The sequence below is a fragment of the Oryzias latipes genome, chromosome 16 (genome assembly GCF_053564925.1).
Source record: "Oryzias latipes strain Hd-rR chromosome 16, Olatipes_Hd-rR_3.1".
Lineage (NCBI taxonomy): Eukaryota > Metazoa > Chordata > Actinopteri > Beloniformes > Adrianichthyidae > Oryzias > Oryzias latipes.
This window is the reverse complement of record NC_136252.1, coordinates 17,314,004-17,335,855: the sequence shown is the minus strand read 5'-3', so window position 1 is coordinate 17,335,855 and position 21,852 is coordinate 17,314,004. Positions and strand designations below refer to the sequence as shown.

Genomic DNA, 21,852 nt, shown 5'->3' with positions numbered 1-21,852 from the left:
ATTTTAATAGAGAGGTTAGCTGCTGGCAGGAGTGTGGGATCATTCTTTCACCTTCACAAAGATCTATCACTTTTAATTAATACATATACGGTGAAGGCCTGTGCGAACAGAGAAATACAGGACTGGGAGTTGTCAAAGTCAATAAAGCACATAAACATGTAGGTTCCACAAAAGGTAATGTTTATACAGTTTTGACTGTAACATATGAATCTTTTAGCTTTAAACAAATAGTGGTTTTCATAAAGAGAATGTGTCTGGGGTTACATAACAGGGGTGGATCTTGAACACCCACAAAAAAATAATAATTTATTTGTACTGTGTTTTTATTCATATTATTTAGGAAGTACTTTTAGACCTTTTGCTTCTTTTTGGCTTTCATTATTTGTTGAGTTTTCAAATGAAAAAGGTAGGTTCCTGTTAAAATCAACTCTAATATGTTTGCGTCTATCTTTTACTTTTTTCAAGGCCAACAGTGTCACCAGTGGAATAGTCCAGACTGGAATTGTGTTGCTGTGTAATCTCAGTGGAAACACCGTGTTTGACCAACAGCTGCAGTATCATGAAGGTAAGATACGTTTGAAGTCGGATATATCCAATATGTTTCTGCACTGTCTGTGATTTCAACATTTCCTTGTTTTAAGCTGTCAGTTATGCTTCTGTTGTCATTAAGGCCTATATATGTGTTTATCATTTGGTACTTTGGAATTACGTCATTTGTTTGGTTCAGTTTGTTGTTCAGGGTTATTGTTATCATCTTTATGTCAACTTGAATGTCTGCTAAACCGTTCCTTGAAATATAGTTGAACATTTAGTTCATTTGTAGTGACTAATGCCTTAGTCACATGCACCTACTGGAGGTTGACCTGTACGGGTGATGCGAGTTTTGGGTTTTCCGGGCCCGTGGAGAGTCACAGAGAGGAACGGCTGCATCTAACACTACGTTCACACCACCCTCGTCAACACAGGTTGAAGCAACCACTTCCAATGAAATGTCTATGTAAATGCACTTAGACACATGTAGCTATGCCAGTATTTAAGACTGTTTTTGTGGGCTGCGTATACGAAGTGCACGGTCATTAAACGCACACTGAAAGTTAAACTCAACATTGGTGGTTTTCATTTCACAGAAGTGTGTGTAGCATTTAATCCTTGTGCTATCTTAGATGACCCCGCTCTTACATTGACGTGTTCTTCCTACCATGACAAAGGTGGATAAAGGTGAAAAGATTTGATGTAATCTATGGACACCAGTGAAAATCACAAATTATTGAAGAAAAAAGGTTCAGAGCAATGTCTAGTGGGTCTAGATGACCCAACTCCCAATGTTAAAGTGCCTAGGATAGCACAAGGGTTAAAGGGAGCACATGTATGTCTTACTCTTCCCTTGAGGCTCATGCACCCCACCTTAAGGGACGTTAATAAAAATGGAATGTGCCATGAGGATTTATGTGGTAAGTGTACCATGAAGTAATAATTGTTAGGATATTTTAAGTTTCTTGCACTTTTGATATACAGTGATGCTGTCGTACGGTGCCCTTACGCCACACTCTGTTCATTAGTGAGGTGCACACATTGGCCTCTTACTGACCGTGCGCAAATAATGCATCCATGTGGTACGCAGAATCCAGGGAGAGGTTGAAAAATTAAAAATCCATACAACAAACCTGCGTCTTACTTACGTCACCCTTAGTTAGCCTTACATGTTGACTAAGTGTTCTGTACAACCTGTCTCCCATGGAAAAAATGTGCATGAACATTTTGACTATACAGGCTCACCACATTGTCTATGAGCTTAAAGTTTTGTGCAAACCACCTGCATGCCCCATACAGGTTTGCCCAAGATGGCCCATATTCAGCTGTAAGGGTCAATACGGAATGTATGGGATTCATTTCTTAATATTTGAAGTCTTAAAAGTATTTACCGGTAGATAAAAATAAATATTCTAATTTTTTCATCTAAACTGCTTGTAAAACAGAGCCTTCAGTTCCTCAGTGTACCCATTTTGATGGGTTAGAAACACAATGCCTGTTTTCCAAAAAGAAAGTTTCGTTTTTTTCCCATCAGCCCTTCCTTCCCCTCTATTTCCATTGGGTCAGCAGACAGCATTTCACTTGTCAGCATCATTATCATCCAATCAGCTCTCCTCAACAAAAAACTGTCAACCCAGCACTAATACTGGACAGGCAATTAACACTATCTCCCATCCTCTTCCCTCATTTCCTTCTCTGTTTCTTTTCATTCGGTCTCTCCCCTTGTTTTCTTCTTTTTTGCATTGCTCTATCATCCACTTTTACAATCTGCACATCTCCGCAACATCTCCCGTACTTTTTCCCGCTCTGTTCACAATTTTAGTCTTGCTTTTATCCTCTATTTTGTGCTGCTTTTCTCCTCTCTTGCTTGTTTTCGTAGTGGTTCACTCCAGATGAGTGCGGTAATGGGAGGAAAGAGGAGAGGGAGAAAACAGGAGAGGAGAGAAGGGAGGAAGCGTGTATAATTGTCTTTTTAAGGTGTGACAGACAGAGGGAGAGAAGGGTGTTGTGCGTCTCTCAGTGTGTGAGTGTGTGTGTCTGTGTGTTTGTTGGAGTGAAATAGACAGTGAGGGAGAAAAGGGGGAAGGTGGGTTCTGTGTGTTAATGTATCAGTGCTTATGCTTAAATGTGTAAAGCACAGTGGCAGTGTGTATAGGTGTGTGTGTGTGTGTGTGTGTGTGTTTGTTAAGCGGTGGATGCAGCAGATCCCTGTGTGTGTATAAGAAAAAAAGAGATGAGGTTTATAATTGGGCAGATTTGCCTCTGACTGAGATAATACCCCCTGAGGATTGAAGCCCGAGATAGGACAGAAGAAGGAGAGGATGGATGAGAAGTAGGGGATGATGAAGGAGTCATAGAGCTGGAGAAAAACTAGAAAGGGTAGCAGAAAGGTGGCAGAAGCATGAATAGTGTACACATAGATAAAATGGGTCAATTTGTCACGGAATTATAAAGGAAAGAACAGCATGTTACCGTGGATGATAAATATGGAGAGGAACGCTGAAAGAATGATAACTTTATATAAAGTGATTCCCAAAGTTCTTTTGATTTATTATGACCATGGATTGCTCCTCTTTAATTTTATCACATACAGTCAACTAACAGAAAAAGTGTTAGGTTTAATCTAATTATACAAGGACATGAAGCTTTAAGCCCTCAACTGAGAAATAATAAAAGACCCACTCTTATTGTATACTGACAAGCAGCCTAAGTGATTTAATAGTGCAATGATCTAATCTACAGCATGTAGAGCATCATGCGTTTACCTCAGTGGCTCAGAAGATGTTGCCCTCAGAGCTGCCCTTGAGTGTGTTCTCGGTCTGAAGGACTGGCAATGTAAGATTAAAGCTGTCATTTAATTAATTGAAGTGGTCTTTGGTCAATCTGTTGGGATTCTTCTGTATATTTAAGTTCTGCTTTGGGTTCAACCAATTACCAGTTCTTCCTCTCTTGATTTGAAGAATTTTTGAGATCACTGTGCAAGTGTTGTCCAGTGTTTGTGAAGTTTGCTACTCTAATTTAGGGTGTATTCAGACTGGACACATTTGATCCGCTTCAAATGAACCAGAATTCCGAAACACATTTTCAGTCTAATTACACCCAAGCGGACCATGGGTTGGAACCCATCTTTCGAGGTGGTCTCTGTTCGTTTCCAATCGGACTAAGCTTCGATTCACTCTGAGATTTCTCCGTCTGATAACAATCCATCCTCGGAGCGGAGCAACTGGACCGAAATGACCCTCGTAGCCGATAGCCATGTAAACAGATTAGGATTGAAGAAACTGACCAGCCACAGACAAATGTAAAGCAATGATTGTCATTTTATCAGACAGAAAAAAAGATCCAACTCCTTACTTGTTACAACGTTTGTTTTAACACAGCTGAAAATGCTTCTTACATGCTTTTCTGTGTCACGTTACGCGGTACTCACCTGGTATTGCTTTGACGTTATAATAAAAGCTACCTTGCAGTTTCCTTAACAGAATTCTCTTAAAACAATGACATAACACCACAATGATGAGACACAGCAACTCATTGAAATGTGATCGGAAGAATGCAGGCTCTATAAAACATCTTTTAACGTGATACAAATAGCATCATAAACATGGTATCCTTGGCAACCACCCTGCAGCATGCCTCCGCTGGACCACAGCTACAGGTGTTGTACCTGACGTTGATACAGACATTTAAAATTGGTCAGCAAAATATAAAGTTTGAATAAGTAAACTATATCGACAAGGACTGCAAAGCACACGACTTCCATAATTTCTGTCTCTAGTTGCCTTGCCCCGCCCTCATAATTCCTGGCCAATGACTGAAGAGATCTTTAGTCATGTGGTTTTGTATACCAGCTTTGGTTCAAAACAAGAAAGTCCGCTTGATGGCAGTCTGAAAAATAGACCAAATGAAAGATTCAGGACTCCAACCAGACCAAATTAAGCGGACTTGGTCTGGACCCACTGACTTTACCAGTCTGAATACACCCTTAGTTTATGACGTTGTTTCTTATATTATTACAATATGTTCTGTTATTGTTCTTTCACACTTTCTTGATTATGATCTGCTAAAAGTCTCTGCAATAAATTGTACGATTGAGATATCCTTTTTATCATCAGTTGGGTTATTTTGGAAGTCCTCACTAACAGCAAAATAATTGCTTTTCACAAAGAGGAAAATATGCATTAGAATGAAGTTTGAACATCAAGTTTTTTTTTTATTAATTTAGGTTTTAATTCCTTCATGTCTGAATGTATTTTCTTATTAAAAAACTGTCTTTTGTGGGGTTTTTTTCAAGGTGATCCTAAATAAGTAGAGTCCTGAATTTAATGGTATGTTGCAAATAAGTGACATACGGCGAGAAGGGGTTAATTTACATCTTAGTTCTTCCAAAGTACTTAAAAGTAAAGTTAGAGTTAGATCACAGAATAGAATAGAAAACAATAGAATAAGGTGCTTTATTATCTTCATACAAGGAGTACAACAAAATTAAAGCCGACCATCATGTCAAGGTGCATTAAGAATCATAAGATAATTATAAAAGCAGTATAAATACGTTGATATACTGTATAAATGAATGAATATGTCATGGCGTTAGAAATGCTTATTTCAGAGCTTGATGGTCCATGAGAAATAACCGTTTTTGTTTCAGTTGGTCTTTGCTTTGTGGGATATATATCTCCTCCTTGATGTCAGTAGTTTGAATGGATGTTGTCATGTGGATTGTGGTATTTTAAGCAACAGAAAACATGGGAACACTCAGTTGATCAATAGCAAAAATTCTATTTAGATTCATTTTAAGGACCAATTCCAGGGATTCTTCGTGAAGCATTTAACCAAAGTAATACCTCAAAGGGACATCATAATTAAGTTTTAGTGATTATTGTTTTGATTGAGATTTACAAAATGACTAATTGTGTCGACAATCACAGAAGGCCTCTGCCTCATTTATTCAGTAACTCAGCAGAAACAAGAACCAAAAACATCACATGACTATGTCCCTTTCTAATGTATAAGACTCTTTTTTGTGCAAAATATCCATGTTTTTTTTAAATGCATATTTATACCCCCTTTTTTTATTTATTTTGTTATTATCAATTATTTTCTGTTATGAAAAACTCTTTTTTGTATAAAGTAAAGCATTTAGGCATATTTCCTTACTGTTGATTCCCAGTTGTTGTTTTTTTACCATGACTTAAAAATAGATAACTCTCTAAAGGATTGCTCAATGTCTATTTTTAATCTAGACCAAAAAATATATAAAGAATTCACAAAAGCACAGTTCTAATAAAACACACTCCAGGCATCTCAATGTGGGATCAGTGTTGCTCTTTTTTTTACAAAACATAAGCATAGATATATTTCTATTTCAATATGAGCTTTAAAGTTTTAAAGTGTGTCTTTCTTAAGACAATTAAGGATAAATTTTAAATATATTTAAAATGTATTCCAAATAGATTTTAACAAGCCTGCACAATAAATTTATTTATCATTATCGGGTTATCAAGCTGTGCAATATGCATAATGCAAAAGATGGAAAAAATTGATTTAAATGCCTTCTTTAAATGTGCTAAAACAATCTTATGGCAGCTTGAAATATTTAACGAATCAAATAAATCCATTTATGCATTTGACCAATCAGATGGACCAATTTACGTTGTTGACCAATCGGATGGAGCCTCCTATGTAGACTAGGGTTTTTTGGATTATAATTTAAGGTATGTTGACTCTAATTTAAATAAAACTGTTGCAGTAAAATGGAAATGATGTTTTTGGTTGTTTCACTATTTATTCATGTATCGCAAGTTATATCGTCATCGGAATGTTTATCATTAATAGCAAAAATCGTGAGTTTTCCACATATCGTGCACCCCTAGTTTTTAACAATGTACTAACTGAATAAAACCAATACAGGCTGTATGACATGGTGCAAATTGTAAAGTTAGTGTCATGTGTGCAGTGGTAGTTTAGTTGAACAAAAAAAAGTAGTAATACACAACAGCAGCAAAAAAACAAACTAATTCCATGGTTAAGTTAAAATGCTCAGTTTAAGGTTATTTACTTCACCTTACTTTGATAAACTTAACTTCACTGCAGAAAATGTTTACAATAAACTATATCCTTTTTGTATGTTTGTAAAAAACTAAGATGTACAACAATTTTATTAAAAAATGAAGCAATAGTTTTTACCTCTAAGCTCGAAAAATTTATTTTAATCCCTTAATCCTCTAAAAACATTGAATAGTTCTTATCTTATATGTGTCCAAATTCACTTAGTTTTTATTTTATTCCATAACCCAAAATGTTTCTACTTTTTCTTTTTTCTTTATTGTTTTAAACTATAAAGGAAGAAGTCTGATAGAGAAAGTAGAGGCAGTTTAACCATTAAAAAAAATCTAACAAACAAAAGGAAAAGAAAATGGAGATTTGATTGGAGACTGCAAAACCCATTCATTGGCCTCTGACTTCCTCAACACTCCAGGGACTCGACCGAGAGGAAGGCTTTTACGCAGCTTGCAGGCAGATTAGATGAGATATAAGTCAGAACAATGCATGCATCAAACATTAGGTAAACTTTGTTTTGGCTTTGATGAGGAACTATGTGATTGTGGTTTTATTTTTTTTGCTTGTGGCTTAACCTGTCACTGTACTTTTTACACCATCATTGTTGGGTCTGTGCATTTTAGTTTCAATAATTTACAGATTTATTTTTGTATATGTGTACTTTCTGATCTTATCTTTTGTAGATGCCAAATAAAACAAAGGCAATAATTCTAATTCTACGGCCAAAAGTTGTACTGGCTGGTTGGAGGGTAGGATTCTATTTGTGAAAAGGTTTTAAAGCATCAGCTGCATCTTTCAGCAGTTTAATAATACTAACAAACACAAAAGTGACCAAAATGGAGTTGAAAGATTCTATTAGGAGCAGAAAAGATCTTTGTTTGATTGAAAAGTCCAAAGTAGAGCAGCCTGTCATATTAATTATGAAGCAGTTTTGAAGTACATCTCACTGACAGAGTAGTAGCTTTCTGGTGTCTCCAGTGTTGCACACATGCTCACAAAATAAGTCCAACAAAATAAAGCTCTTTTGGAATCCAAGAACTGGGCTAGTTTTCCCTCATGAAGACAATGAGTTAATACCTTTGTTATTCAACTGAATCAGTTTCGCACACAGATATAGAGAGAATGCATCTTGTCAACCCAGAGCTGGCAGAATCAATCAAGTATCGACTTGCACAGATGTGTGTAGTCCTGTTACACCACTTGCTCATTACAGCTACCTGCAGATACCTAGAAATGCAAGCAATCATCTGTCAGCTACAAGCAATACAACATGAGTTTGCACAATGTAAGCGCTCTTCGTATTTTGCTCAAAAGTGTTCTTGTGTGATCTGTTTGGATCGTTTTCTGTAGCTAAGGTATAAGGGAAACGCACACACAAAAACAACATAATTTGATAAGAATGTAAGTTTACTGATTTTTGTTGATACTACTTCAGTATATAAAACATTCTGACATTATCAAGTATTCAATATTTAAACTGGCCAGTCCTTTATTTGATAAGTGTAATTTTTACATGTTTCATTGGTGACACTAAACAGTTTTTTAACCATAAAGTTTGATAATCTTGTTTCATGCACATGAGTAATTAAACTGCAATAACATGAGTCAGCATTTTCTGATGTACAGCAGTGTTAAGTGTAATTTTATATTTTTTTAAAGAATAAACTAAAATAACGATGTAGATACTGCACTTTTTATTTTGTATGTTTGTTTCTGTAATAATTGTCTCATTTATTTCATGGCAGCAATAAAGTTTGTGAGTTTAATTTCATACAATTTAATTTAATTGATTGTGTGGATCTTGTCCTGGCCATATTTATGATAGTTTTTTGTTTGTTTGTTTGTTTTTTAAAAGCTTTGGCTCCCTTTTCTCTGGAAATTATTCCCTAAAAAACATCAATAAAGATAGAGTAAAGCATGGAACACAGATTAATTCTTCAGTCTCTTACCAAAAATTCTCAATAGATTCAAATCTAATTATTGAAAACTTATCTTCTGTGCTATACAGGGCTTATAAAAGTGGTGGTGAGCACCTTCTCAGAAATAACGTCACTCTTCTTGGATGGAGAGAGGCGTGCAGGGAGGAAGGTTAACCATCTCTTGTTGCAAGCCTTCTTTGAGCTTCTTCACAACATCCTGAAGCAAACATCTGCTGTAGTCCGAGCTGCTCTGCAGGTATGACCACTCATGCAAACCTACCCTTTTCTCTCTTTTACCATTGAAACTATTAAAAGGACAACAGACATCTCAATTATAACTTTTTATCATGTTGTTTTACCATTGTCGTTTCATTTCCTGTTTGGTGTGTCACACTAACCTCTCGTCTCATTCAACTGTTGAATGAGACGAGACTCCTTATGTTTTCTAGCTTGTCACCATCCAAATCACTAAATTATTCTTGTCAAAGTATTTCCGTTGTATCCCAGAAAACTGGAATGTTTGCGTGCTGAGTGTTTGTGTCCATTGGAGTATGCAGTTGAAGCAAGGAGGTTTAGGTAACTGTAATATTGTAGTTGTGGACTGCAAATAAGGTCCTGAGTCCCTGAGACACACACTCACACATGTGCGCACGCACACACACACACACACACACACATAGGCATACACCGAGGGGCCTGTCTGGCTATGTCCCTGCGGCCTCATTATCACCACTGGCTTTGTCCTCAGCTTGCCTCACTATATAGACTGGCACACAAACACTGACACGCACACACAAAGCAGCCCCCATCTCCCTATACTGTGCACCCCAGCCCAAAGCATACATATTAATGCCTGGACAGGGTGGTGATGGGGTGGGGGGCTACACTGAAAGGAGGGTAAAAGACGTGGTGAAAGAGAGAAGGACAGAAAAGGGAAAAGGAAGGATGGAAAAGACAGAGAGGTGGGAGAGAGACCAAGGGGAATGAGCAGTGGAAATCAATTCTGCCAGAAATGCAAAGCTCATTAAAAAGAAAACTTTTACCCAAACCAAATTCATTTGGGTAATAAGGTCTGATAAGGAGAGAGGACGTGACTCAACGGCTCTCCCTAAACTATTACTCGATTGGTCAAGAGTGGTGGAGACAGAGATTACAGTACAAAAGAAGAACGAAAAAAAAGAGGGAGCAGAAAAGAAAGGGTGACTTTGAGGTAGAAAAACTATGTCTTAATTATGTTACAGCACTGCTAATTGGCCTAAAGTTCTACCATAGACTTTTAATGCACAAAACTATGCCCGAGTGCAGGACCAGTATGCTAATGATGAAGTTAAAAGAAGTGAGAACTTGAGAAGACTTAAGTCATCAGGGGAAGCTAAAATAACTTGGTGTGACAAAGACACAAAATGCTCGACCTTTGTTGTCCTGAAATCCTGTAGGAAAAAGGCGGCGATAGAACAACTCATGCAGAAAAGCTTTTTTTTCCCCCATCTCAGTGTCTGTCTGCGTCTGTGTGTCAGAATAAGTCTTGACAGGTCTCTGGATCCATCATTATTGACTGTCAAATCTCTATAAATGATTTAACGTGTGTGCATTTGGGTGTGCGTGTGTGTGTGTGTGTTTAGAGCCAGAGGCTATCTCATCCAGCAGCAGAGACAGAGGCAGCAGAGAAACTGCTTGTAGCCAACCGACCCCTGAGTCAGCTCAGCACACTCCTCATTCAGATGGTGAGACCAACACTAACAGAGCAGTGTGTCTCTGTGGGCCGATTCTACAAGGGTGTCCCTGTATATGCAAAAACTCACACCTTGATACAAACTGCAGGAAGGTATTCACACACATGCATGAGGGACAAAAGGCACAAGAGTGTTGTTGTTGTTTTTAGTGTAAATAAATTAGTTCATTTTGAATCTAAAAAAAAAAATTGTCTCTAAAGACTAAATTAAAAAATGTGTAGTCACTTTAAATGGACTTTGAAACTGGTAAACATTTTCCATCATTAATATGTCAAAGTGGCTGTAATGTCTCACTGCTCCGTAAACAGATTTCACAGATGAAAGGCTGAAACTAATATGTGCAGAGATTGCGTGGGCACTAAAGTATAATTAGACGCCACCTGACACACCAACGGCAAGAGAGAGGCACTCTGGGTCTTTCTGTTGTTGAGAGAAGGTGAACATTTTATTGCCGTATCCATTCATACATCAAGGGATAGCAACCTCATTCTTTCCTGCGTTCTAAATCTGTAAAGTTGGAATTTAGTTTATCTGGATAACTTCTTCTGTGCTCATGCTGGTGAAAAAATAAACAAGCACATACATTTCAGAATCAGATGTAGTCGATGAAAAATAAGCAGTTTTGAAGTTGAAAATCCTCGCCAGTGTTAAGGACTGTTCACTGCCCACTAAAACTCCATAATTGTGTCTTTTTCCAAAGTTTTGTTAAAACATTCTGCAATAGACAGCCAGCTTGTTGCTATGAAAACTGTCCACTATTTCAGATGACAATGATTTGGAACATTACAGCTTTTTTTGTAAATCCTACAGGATTTCAGAACAGGTGGTTCAAATGTTAACATAAAGTTAATTTAAAAAAAAACTGAAGAATAATGAGAAAGTAAAGAGGAAAGAGAACAGGAGGGTGCTCTGATGACAGAGTTGATGGTGGAAAAAGAAGGGAGGAGTGGAGGAAAGAGTAGAGACGATCTCCAGAGACACAATAGACGCATCAGAGGACTGATGGGGCATCTGACATGCTCTTGACCTCTGCTTACCCCCCCTCGTCCCATGAGAGTTTTTCCTGAGATAGAGACCACAGAAGTGTCAATAACAGCCAGACTTCCCTAAAAAATTGCAAAGATTGCTTGTCTGAAGACATGGAGTTTTTTTTAGAGAGAAACACAACTAAAACAGTTTTATTTTAGCAGTTGGACTTTGGTTTTTCTTCCATTCGGTTGTGACTTTGCTGTTGTGATTTTAGTGTTAAGCTCAGGGGCTGGTAGAGCATCCAAAAAATGTACTCGGGTAAGAGTATCTGTATTTTAAAAGATATTTTCGAATGTTAAAAATAGTCACCCAAATTATTACTTGAGTGAGGATATGAAAGTAAATAGTAAAAATAAAATGACTCAAGCAAGTACTAAGTAACGATTTAAACATATATGTGACATATAGATGACATTATGTGTAAATTCTTGCATTTTCAGATAAAGTAAAAAAAAATGTTGAATTATTTTAGCAAAAAAATAGCATCCCCTTGTTTACAGTCCCTTTGATACATAAAAAGCTTTCTAAATTTGGTGCTCAACATTCAAAAAACCATAATTTTCTAACTTCCCCAGTCAATATCCAATATTTTAATTATTTTTTCTTTTTATCAAACATTTTTATCTGATCCTTTCTTTTACTAATGAATGATGCTTGAACTTTGCCCTGCATCGCTGCTGCTTTAGCCAATAGGATGTTCGATGTGTTCAGTGTACCAAGTCATTAGACATCTGCATACTGTCACCAACAGTTAACTTTTTATACATTATTTGCCAATTATTATGCATCCCCTAGAAAAAAAAGTAAAACAAACTTTACAAAGAAAAAGTCACTAAATAAAAACAACTCAGTAAGTTTTTATCTTTAATCTACTCAAGACTAAATAAAAAGTTTAGTGCTGTTAAACTAATCTAACAAGAAAATGTCACCCCTGATTATGCTGTTTAAGTCAAAGTGAAAAATATTCAGCACTATTGTTTAACATCACTTTTAAAAAGATAACATGTAAAAACAGTTTAGATTTAACATAAACCACAGATTAAGAGTGAGTTAAATTGTAGAATATAAATGAGGTGAAAGCTACGCATGTCTGCTTTTATGGGTTAGAAGTCTGTTCTTTTCAGAAAAAAAAGGATTCAGATGGAAGAAAAGGGAGTTTAGAGGGTTGGAGGCTGAAGAAGCTGAGTAAGGAGTGGGTGGGTCCTCCATTATGCTGACTACTCTGCAGGCGAGACAAGTGCGATGAATGTCTGGGAGTAAGGTAATCCTTTATGCTTTAATTGCTGTGCACTGCAGAGTCTTCAAGATCTGAAGAGGGGAAGTCGGTTGACCGTACGGTGATGGTCAGATCGCTCTCTGGCGGATCTGTAGAAAGAAGACATGATGTGGGCTGAAGTTTGCATAGTTTTGAATTTGTAGAGAGAAATGCTCATCAAGCGTTACTGCAGGTCATCAATTATGGTGCAACAAAACCTTTGAGTTGATCATGATCCCAGCTGCAGACTTTCCTACGGTGGCCCTGAAGTGCAAATCACATCAACGCAAAAAACATACTAAAGATCACAACAATACCTAAAATGCAAAACAAATAATAAAAAAAGCAACGTTACATTATAAAAATCAAACATTCTAGATTCTAGAAACCAAAAGATCAAAAGAAATTCAGAAAACAAAAGCAAATTCCAAAAATAAGAATTTGGAGGTGAAGTAGGAACTATGGGACATCAGGCGTTATCATCCAATCAGTGATGTCCATTGATGTCCCTTAGTACCTACTTTTTCCAGCTTTCCTTTTTTTCCTTTTTTTTATTTTGTGTAACGTTTGCTTTTTGTGTTGTTTTATTTTTCTTTTCTTTTTTTTATGTTTTGGTTTCTGGAACTTTATCTGCATTTAACAAAATCAAATGTTTCTTCTTTTATTTTTTGTTTTGCTTTTTTAAATGTTGTCGCGATCTATATGTTTTTGTGTTGAGTTATTTGTTAGTGTGATTTGCACTTCTGGGACCCCGTAGTTTCTAGTAAAATGTGAAACCCTTTAGTGATATGAAAGGGAAAAGTGGATTTATGTATTGGGCTTTTATTTTGGAACTTCTTTGTATTAAATGCTAAAAAATCTTTCTCAGTATTTTGGTTTAAAACTGAGAAATAGAAGCATTTTTATGACATTTATGAAGTAACAATTCCACATGATTGCAGGTGAAAGGTATTACTCATTAGCATATCATCACACAGTCCTACAATTTCCTTAGCATGTCTTAATGATTCCTTCATCACCAGCAGCACCTAGCTTCCATTTCATTACCAACCATCTATCTTTGCCCAATTTTGACACAGTCAGAGCTGGATAATTGTGTTTTCAGATAGAAAAAAACTTAGTGTGGAAAATGGCTCATTTCACTTTTCACATGACAGTCACTATTGAAAGGATTTGCCACAATTTTTTGGGTTTAGTTTGCCTCAACTTTCTCAGTCTGGGTAAGCAATGACTGGCAGTAGTGGGGAAAAAAATTCAATTTTACATTTTAAATGTTAAAAAAAAATAAAAAAAAACTCCAGAGATTTTTATTTTTATTATTCTAAAAACTTCCATTAAAATAAACAATACAGAAGACATCCGTTAATGTTTAATGTTTAGGCACTTATACCATCTTATTTTATTTGAGCTTATTTTCAAACCTGTCATACTTTGCTCCATATATGCATTAACTGAATGTGTCTCCCTGCAGCTGCCAACAGAAAATCAAGAGGTGTGGGAGGAATCTGTTCAGTGTCTGTCCTTACTTGTCCAGCTGTATGCTGGGGAAGGTCACAACTGCTTGTCCCCTTCCGGTTTGCAAAGCTTGTCACAAATGCTGCGAGTTCACATGCAGGCGGAGACGCCAAGAATGCAACGCACAGCTCTCAAGATCATTAAACGACTGGTGAGTAAAACGCAAGTTCACACGTTCACTCGAAATGTGTCCTTCTCAGAATGTAAACAATGCAGGATGAAGATGATGGAAAAATAACAGGACATGAGCAGCACTGCAGGTCTGCTGTCAAATAATAACTTGTAGTTACCCCACAACCAGACTGACATGGGGAGAGAAATAAGATGGGTTTGTATTTTTCTGTCAACCTCTGAGTGGATCCAATTTTCTGTGATAATCTAAATGATTTGCAGAACAAATTTAGGCAGATGTTTTACCGGCTCCTCCCCAAGTATAATAAATTGCATTGTTCCAGTCTGTTAATGTGGAGAGAATTGGACAATTGAAAAGGATTTTTAGCTGAAATTTGGATTTGTCAGGGTGACAGTTTCCTGCAATTAAGCAGAAAAACACACTAATAATTCACACAATTATAGAAGTAATGTAACTACCAGGTATTGATCAGCCATCAAGCATTTATAAACATTTCTGATTTTTTTTGTGGAAAAGAAAGAAAGGAGTAAAAAAACATTCAGTTTTAAGATTTCCTATCAAAGCTGGAGTCAGTATACTTGACTTATGCTGGAATTTTAAGACAAAAAAAAGTTGCAATACTTATAAACCGGGAAATAAGTTTAGTGTATTTCTGCCATTTTGCCTTCACAAAAACACTTGAAAGCTCCTAAAAAATGTTGCATGTTATGATCAACAAATCTCTAGGGAAAAGTGAATGTTGCACGTCTGTCCTCCACAGATATTAGCTTTCTAGAAATTCTCTTGTTTATTTTAATCATAATTTTTATCCTTAAAATTGTCCATGTTTCTAGTCAATGTGAAAGCAAAACACATTATCCACATTCCTTTTATGAAAACAAAGCATCACTCTCAGACTCGGTGGGAATCAGTAAGGAATGCAGAAAATGTCACACCTTCCTCTGGTTTTATTTGCTTTCACTCTGGTTTGCCTGGAAACTTTACAGAGTTCCAACTGCAGGGTGGTGCTGCTTATAAAGGAACCAAATGGAGAAACTAATTGGTGGTTTCACCTTTTCAATGAACCATGTTTACCAACGTTTTCCAACATTTTGGGGATTTTTTTAGACTTTTAAGGTGGGCTGCCTTTGGAACATCCGTTTGTAATCCGACTGCTTATTTCTTTGGCACCAGGGTTCAGGTTCAGGTTTTGATAGCTGCCAATCAAAGCAGACTGTCTGAAGAACCGAACAGGAGTGCGAACCAAACAGCCCTAAATTAGTAGTCAGAGTTGTTACACTTTCTCCTTCTCATCTGTTCTGTACGCGTAGTGGAGTGGATGCATGGCATTTCACTCCCGTATTGCTTAAAATTGCGATAGGCATTATATTACTGGTGTTTCATCAAAGAATCGATAAAACAAAACTATTTTATAAAATGATGACCCTGAAATGTGATAATTAAGAACAAAGTTTTGTTTTTCTTTTTTGCTTCAGTCAAATAATTCTCCTTTCTTAATTTATGACATGAGATACTTTTCACAAAAAATGCAGTTTTACAGTTTTCTGTGGCTTTATTTAAGAAAATGCTGATAAGAACTGTTCATTTAATCCAGGTTTCAATATTTGCAGAGCAGGAATTTAAATGAATTGTTAAAGGGAAGGTGAACTGGGTGAAGCAGTAAAATAAAAAAAACATCTCTGGTCAAGTTTAGAAAACATTTTTTTTTTTTTGTGCACCCCTGTATGAATTATGCAAAATCCATTCCTAATCTTTTGGCTTGGCCGCAGGGTCATGAAGTAGTTTCTGCACGTGGGACACAAGGTCAGCTGCCTAACTGAGATCATATGATCTGGCCGAAGGCAGTGCCTGGAAGCTAGTGTACTTTGTAGTTTAGTGCGAGTGGGAAGGAGAGAGTGGCTGCATAGATAGATGTAATTTTGATTCCACAAACTAATTAGTTTTTGCCAACACCACAACCACCTACTCACAGACGTCCTGCGTTTTCTTTCTGGCTTTCTGTGACAAATTCCTCCCACTAGTGCAAACTCCCTCATTAGAACAACAGAGGAATCCCAGTGTGTGTGTCTTCTCTGTCCTGCTCTCTCCACCCTGACGCTGGGCTTTAGCTTTTTCCTCAAAGCTGTTGTGCAGTTTATCAAGGATGGTCCCAGTCCCACAAATAGAAGTGATTTATTTTACCTGAAAGAAAAAAACAACTTCTCTTTCCACATTAATTCACTAAAGACTTTTTTAAGATTAAATTATAAAAAACGTCTTGAAACTTATTTACAAAAATGGAGCACAAAATATCCAAAAGTAATTCTAAAAGTGGAACGAAATGTTTTAAACATTTATTGAAAATCCACTGTAACACACAAGGTCATTTGAAAAACAACCAATGTGAAAGCTGTAGCATACAGTGACTTTGTTCCCATGCTACATGACCCTCTCTTTGATTTAAACAGTGGACACTTATATCCTAGATTAGCTATAAATGTCATTGTCTACATAATCTCTAACAGCATCTGAACTGATGAACTCAATTTTAGCATCTGGATTAACAGATGTGCAAAGAAGTCTCAGGTGATCTAAAAACTAAATAAACCAATGCTGGACTGGTTTTTACTTTTTTGTTTTCAAACCAAAGTACTGTTGTTAACATCTTACAAGAACAACCCATTCAATGTGTCACTTTTCCGGCAGACAGTATGATTAAGTGCTGCAATGACTCAGTCAAAGTTGTTTTGTTTTTTTTAAAGATTTTAGGTAGAATAACTTTTTTGAAAGTAGTATTCAAGGATTCCAGATAAATAAAATAAAACTAAATTGTTTATCAAGCCAACCCTGAGACCCCGGGAGCTCCCATAGACATACTGACACCTATCCTCTCGCGTTCCAAATCGGAAGTACCCACCTGCTCCAAAAAGTCAAAATCACATAAAATTCCATTGAGGAATAAACAGCTATTACTAGTCATTCTGACATTCTGTTTGTCAGAATAACCGTTTTCTGATACCTTGTTCTTAACATCTTCTTGCTAATCCTAAATGTTTTTCACGATATTTCTTTCTGTATCACAAGTTTTTCAAGTTATAAACTGACCAATCAGATGCCTCAGTAAAAGCATGTGGCACCCAAATCGAACGTTTTTCAAATTCTCCCGAGTTGCTTTAAGTAGAAGGGACGTGGACTTCCAACAAGCTCACTCCTGATTGGTGAAAGTAGGTGCCCTAGAAACGTGCTACAAAAAGCTACAAATTCAAGTCAAATAAGTCATCTGTTTTGAAAATACCCATTGTCCTGATATAGTAAAACAAGGCGCTCACAGGTTTACGTTTTATTGTTTGATGAAGTTAAGTCTTAAAAACGATTGTTTACTGTCATCAATGATTAGGTTTACTACCTCCTTATCCCTGCTGCATTTGTGTTCAATCACATTTTTGGTTTGTCACTATCTTAGTCATGAAAACTCTCCAACATTTTTCCCTTCAGATTTCTTCTAAACTGCAGAGAGAAATTGACTCTGGCTAAAAAAAAATAAAAAGAGAGAGAGAGAAAATAGGAGCCAGATGATTAAAAAAAAGAAGAAGAGAAAAAAACTAAACTTTGTGACAAGAGCCCAGCTACTCACACCTACACACAGTCTCTTTTACACTCTCCAGCACAGAGCTGGCTTTCAGAAGAAAAAATGTAATTATCTTTCATTGATTTCAAAGCTCTGTTAATCACAACGCAGGATCCAGCTTGTAGCTGTGGAATTGAAATTGACTGTAAAGGAAGATTTATTCTTCTTTGAATTAGTTAAGCACGTCTTTGCCTTTTTTTTTTATCACAACTCGGAAAAGGTCAAAGGGTTAATGAGTAGTAAAGAAAAAATACTTACTAAAGCTTGTGTTATTTTGAAAAATATTCTTTTTTTTCTAGTTTTACATTCTGCACACACTTTTTAAGTTCATTATATTCTGAATTCCATAAACAAAATATACCATAAAATGTAGAGGTACAGCCTATTTCCTGGACTAAGTTACCTAAGTAATTGATACATTTTTGCTTTTATTTAAAAAACGTAGTTTCACTCAAAAATGTGTTAATGTTCTCTATCTTAAAATGAGAAATCCTGACTATTTTTGTATTTTTTTCCATGTATTCTTGAGTGGTGTCAGCTTCTTGGTTCTTGTGTTTATTTCAACAGAATAGATGGCTCATATACATGGTGCCAGGGATTATGGTAGAGCTAAGCCTGTTTCTGGGATTAGCATTACCTGGACCAAAGTTTGTTGAGCTGGTAGAAATGCATTGGCTCTGCTGTCTCATTCTAAAATGATTTTGCAGCACATCTGTAAGGTAAGCACCCTCATCAAGTTGCATCACAGGAAGTCCCATTCAATAAAACCCAATGTGCTTCTGCACTCATGCTCTTCATCCTCCATGAAGTAGTAGTAATCTTTTTTCTCCCACTCCTGTGTTCAGTTCTTCTCCTTTTATTTTTACATTCATGGTAATCTGAGGAGACTCTGCTATCAGACACTGTCTGAACTTGTCTGTTGTGACTATCCATTGTTGGTCGCCTCTCCGTGTTCCTCTCCTGTGACGTTGTCTTCAGCTCTATTGACGCGTGTTCATTGTGTGGAGATGGGGGAATGGCGGGAGAAAGCAGCAACAGAGGATGAAGGTGAAGGGGGAAGTACGAAAAGTGGGTGTGGGTCTGTGTGTACGTCCGTCAGTGCTATGGATGGAGAATCGCGTGCGCACTTATGAGGGAAGAAGGCAAATGAACAGAGGATTTTTGTCTCGTCCTAACCGCGTTTCTTAGCAACAACTATGCTGTGTCGCCACAGAGACAGAGGTGATGATGTCATGGGAGATGAGACGGAGCACACACACTCTAAGCACACAAACATTCATCCACTCAGCCACACAGATCTACACAAAAGTATGAAAATCGACCGACACATACACAATGCTAATAAAAACATCTGTATAGACAGTTCCATTTTATTTATTTAATCCTGTATTTTTTACATTAAATTAATGTTCAAGTATTTGTTAAGATGTAGATTTTTAGACAAAATATTATAAATACACATGTATCTCTGGGTCAGATGCATAAATTACAGTTACACATATTTTTACTACTTTCAAAAAACTTACTCTAATGAATAAACAATGTAAAATGTGCTTTTGCTTTTTGGTTTACTTTCAGTTTGATACAGAAAATGGATATGAGGGAGCAAGAAAACATGCAAAATGAATATTAAGTGATAGCTGTAACTCACTGCAAGGATGGTGTTATTTATGTTGGGGCTGAAAGAACTTTAAAAAAAGATTTTCTATCTTTTTCTGTATGGGTTTTAACCCTGCTGAAGGCTGTCATCAGAATCTACAGATTACCAGTTTCTGTTAGTTTTTGTTTTTTAGAATATGACATTAAAATTCAAGCCTTAAAACAAAACCCATTTTGTTCTTCCGTTTTCCATCCCTTCCCGACCTCTCACTACGTCTCTCCTGTTGCTTTAATTTCGATAAACACCCAAAGGTGCTTCGTTTAGGTGCCAACAGTGTTGATGTGCCAGAAATGCTGGAAAGGAGAGCTGCTCACCTTCAGGATGAAAAATACAACCCTAGATTTGCTTAGATTGTCACAGAAGTCCAGATTTATAATAGAAATCCATTAGCACACCTTTATAAATATGTTTGAGTCATGAAGCTGCACACTGTGTGGTCTTGGATCTCACAGAGCTAAGGACAGCTCCACAGAAAAGAGGGCAGCTTGCAGAAATGAAAACAGAGTGCTAATGAGAAAAACAGAGGAGGTGACTGTGCTTGTTGAGTTGTTTTTTTTTAAATGGCAGATGAGCTCTTTGATTAACTTACTTTGAATTGATGCGATAAATGAGTGTGATCTCACTCACCAGTTGCTTTTGTTATCTAGCAAAACGATGCTGTGGTGATGACAGGATAAGCTAACAACCTGAAGTTATGATGCATTCAATTACATTTTTTAAAATCCTTTTTTTTCTCAAATAGAATATTTATTTTAAAAAATGTCACTTGTGACTCTGGATATGTTTACTCTTTGATTATTTAAGTCTTTTAAAATAATTTTTGGCCGCTGTTGACAGTTGATTCCTTATGCACTGTTAGTAGTTGCAAAACAACCCCATTTTGGGACAAATAGGATTTATTTTTACAATATTCACTGCCAGACAACAGCATGTAGTATTGACCCAACACGGAAACTGATTCTTCCACTCTTTTCTGATTATTTTCTGAGTTTCTCCTTGTTTTCTTGGTTTCAGATACAGACTGCAGACAGATCTGCCTGGTCAGACTCTCCTGAGGGGGCGGAGCTAATCGCTGTGTTACAGGATATGACTTCATCCAACAGGTTTGACATTCTTACAGTTGTTTATTTGGGTTTATGGGATATGATTCCCAAAGTCATACATATCATTTTTGACACCTGGAAATGGAGACAATTGAAGTCTCATAAAAAAATGTTTAAAATCTAAAGAAGATATAAAAGCTGCATAAATATCATGCAATATGAAAGTAAAGGCTGGTAAGGACGTGTCTGTGGACTGTGTGGCACTCCTGTGTTTACCTGGATCTGCAGCTGGCTGTCTTTTAAGAATCTGCGGGCTGGATGTTTGCTCCCTTTTTGAGCCGAGGGTTTTCTCTCTAAAGCGACCATGCTTTCTTTCATCCTTTGATGCATGAGAGCAGTGACCTCTCACACACAGGCCGGCACACACACACATTGTGCAAACACACCCAGGCGCATGATGAATACACTCAAATTTGCTCTCCCCCCTGTACACAAATGCTCTCTCAATCACACACACCCTGCCAGATCAATAATAAAGGTTTATTGTTGCTTTGCTATAGAAGGCTCTCTGTTTCCCTCTCTTTTCTTCTCTGCACCCCCACCCTCTCCCCATTCCATTTTCTTTCTCCGTATTTTCCGACTTCCCCTCTTGTGCTCTCCTCTTCCTCTCCGGCAGATGAAAGCGCAGAACAGCTCTTGCCTTTGAAGTGGCCGGGACTGGCACCCTCCCACTGGTTTAGAAGCAGAGAGAGGGGAGCAGAGGTTTTAGGAGAAAGGGCAGGAGATGAGAGGAGTTATGTGGAGGGAGGAGGAGCGGAAGGGACAGGAAGAGATGGGTGAGGTTTTAATTGAAAGGATAAGAAGAAGATTGAAGTGTTAGGAGGGGGAAAGCCGAGATCTGGGCCGAGATCCTAACCCTGATAATGTCATTAAGCCTTTACCATGGCAACCTGAGGAATGCTTTTTACAAACTCTGAGGGCAGAGGAAGGGAAGGGGGGCGTCACTTATAGTTTCCATTCCTGAAGACAAGCCTGGAGGGTCAGAACCTGATCCTGGTATAGCGCTCCACCGAGTCATAGCCAGAAGATAAGCAGCCCTCCAGTATCTGCACCGACATACAACACATCTCAGAAGACGAGCACACAACTCTTCCAGTGTGGGATCCATCTAACTTTTATGAACCAGCTACGGTGCAGACCGGCCACAGCACAAAGCTCACACAATAGTGGAATTGTGAAGTTTTTGCTGATATTGATTTCTGCAAAAGTGATGGGGTGTTTTTCTTGTGTGTGCAGTATACCACACAGTAGCTGCTATGAACAGCCTCTTGATCTGGATGGCTCCTGCCTCTGCCACATCTGTTGGC

General features: G+C 37.3%; 1 protein-coding gene across 20 annotated transcripts in view; it reads left to right on the top strand.

Annotated features, from left to right (window-relative positions):
• The window catches only part of ulk4 (unc-51 like kinase 4), a 73,568-nt gene that overhangs the window by 50,053 nt on the left and 1,663 nt on the right, over positions 1–21,852 (top strand). For 17 of the 20 annotated variants that reach the window (XM_078933099.1, XM_023964629.2, XM_078933095.1 and 14 more), the window contains 5 exons: positions 466–565; positions 8,600–8,766; positions 10,133–10,234; positions 13,999–14,193; positions 20,457–20,545. In XM_078933099.1, the coding sequence (XP_078789225.1) occupies positions 466–565; positions 8,600–8,766; positions 10,133–10,234; positions 13,999–14,193; positions 20,457–20,545 (653 nt within the window). Of the gene's footprint in view, positions 1–465; positions 566–8,599; positions 8,767–10,132; positions 10,235–13,998; positions 14,194–18,349; positions 18,502–20,456; positions 20,546–21,852 lie in introns of all 20 variants that reach the window. The other 3 variants (XR_013648238.1, XR_013648237.1, XR_013648236.1) reach the window with 1 other exon arrangement.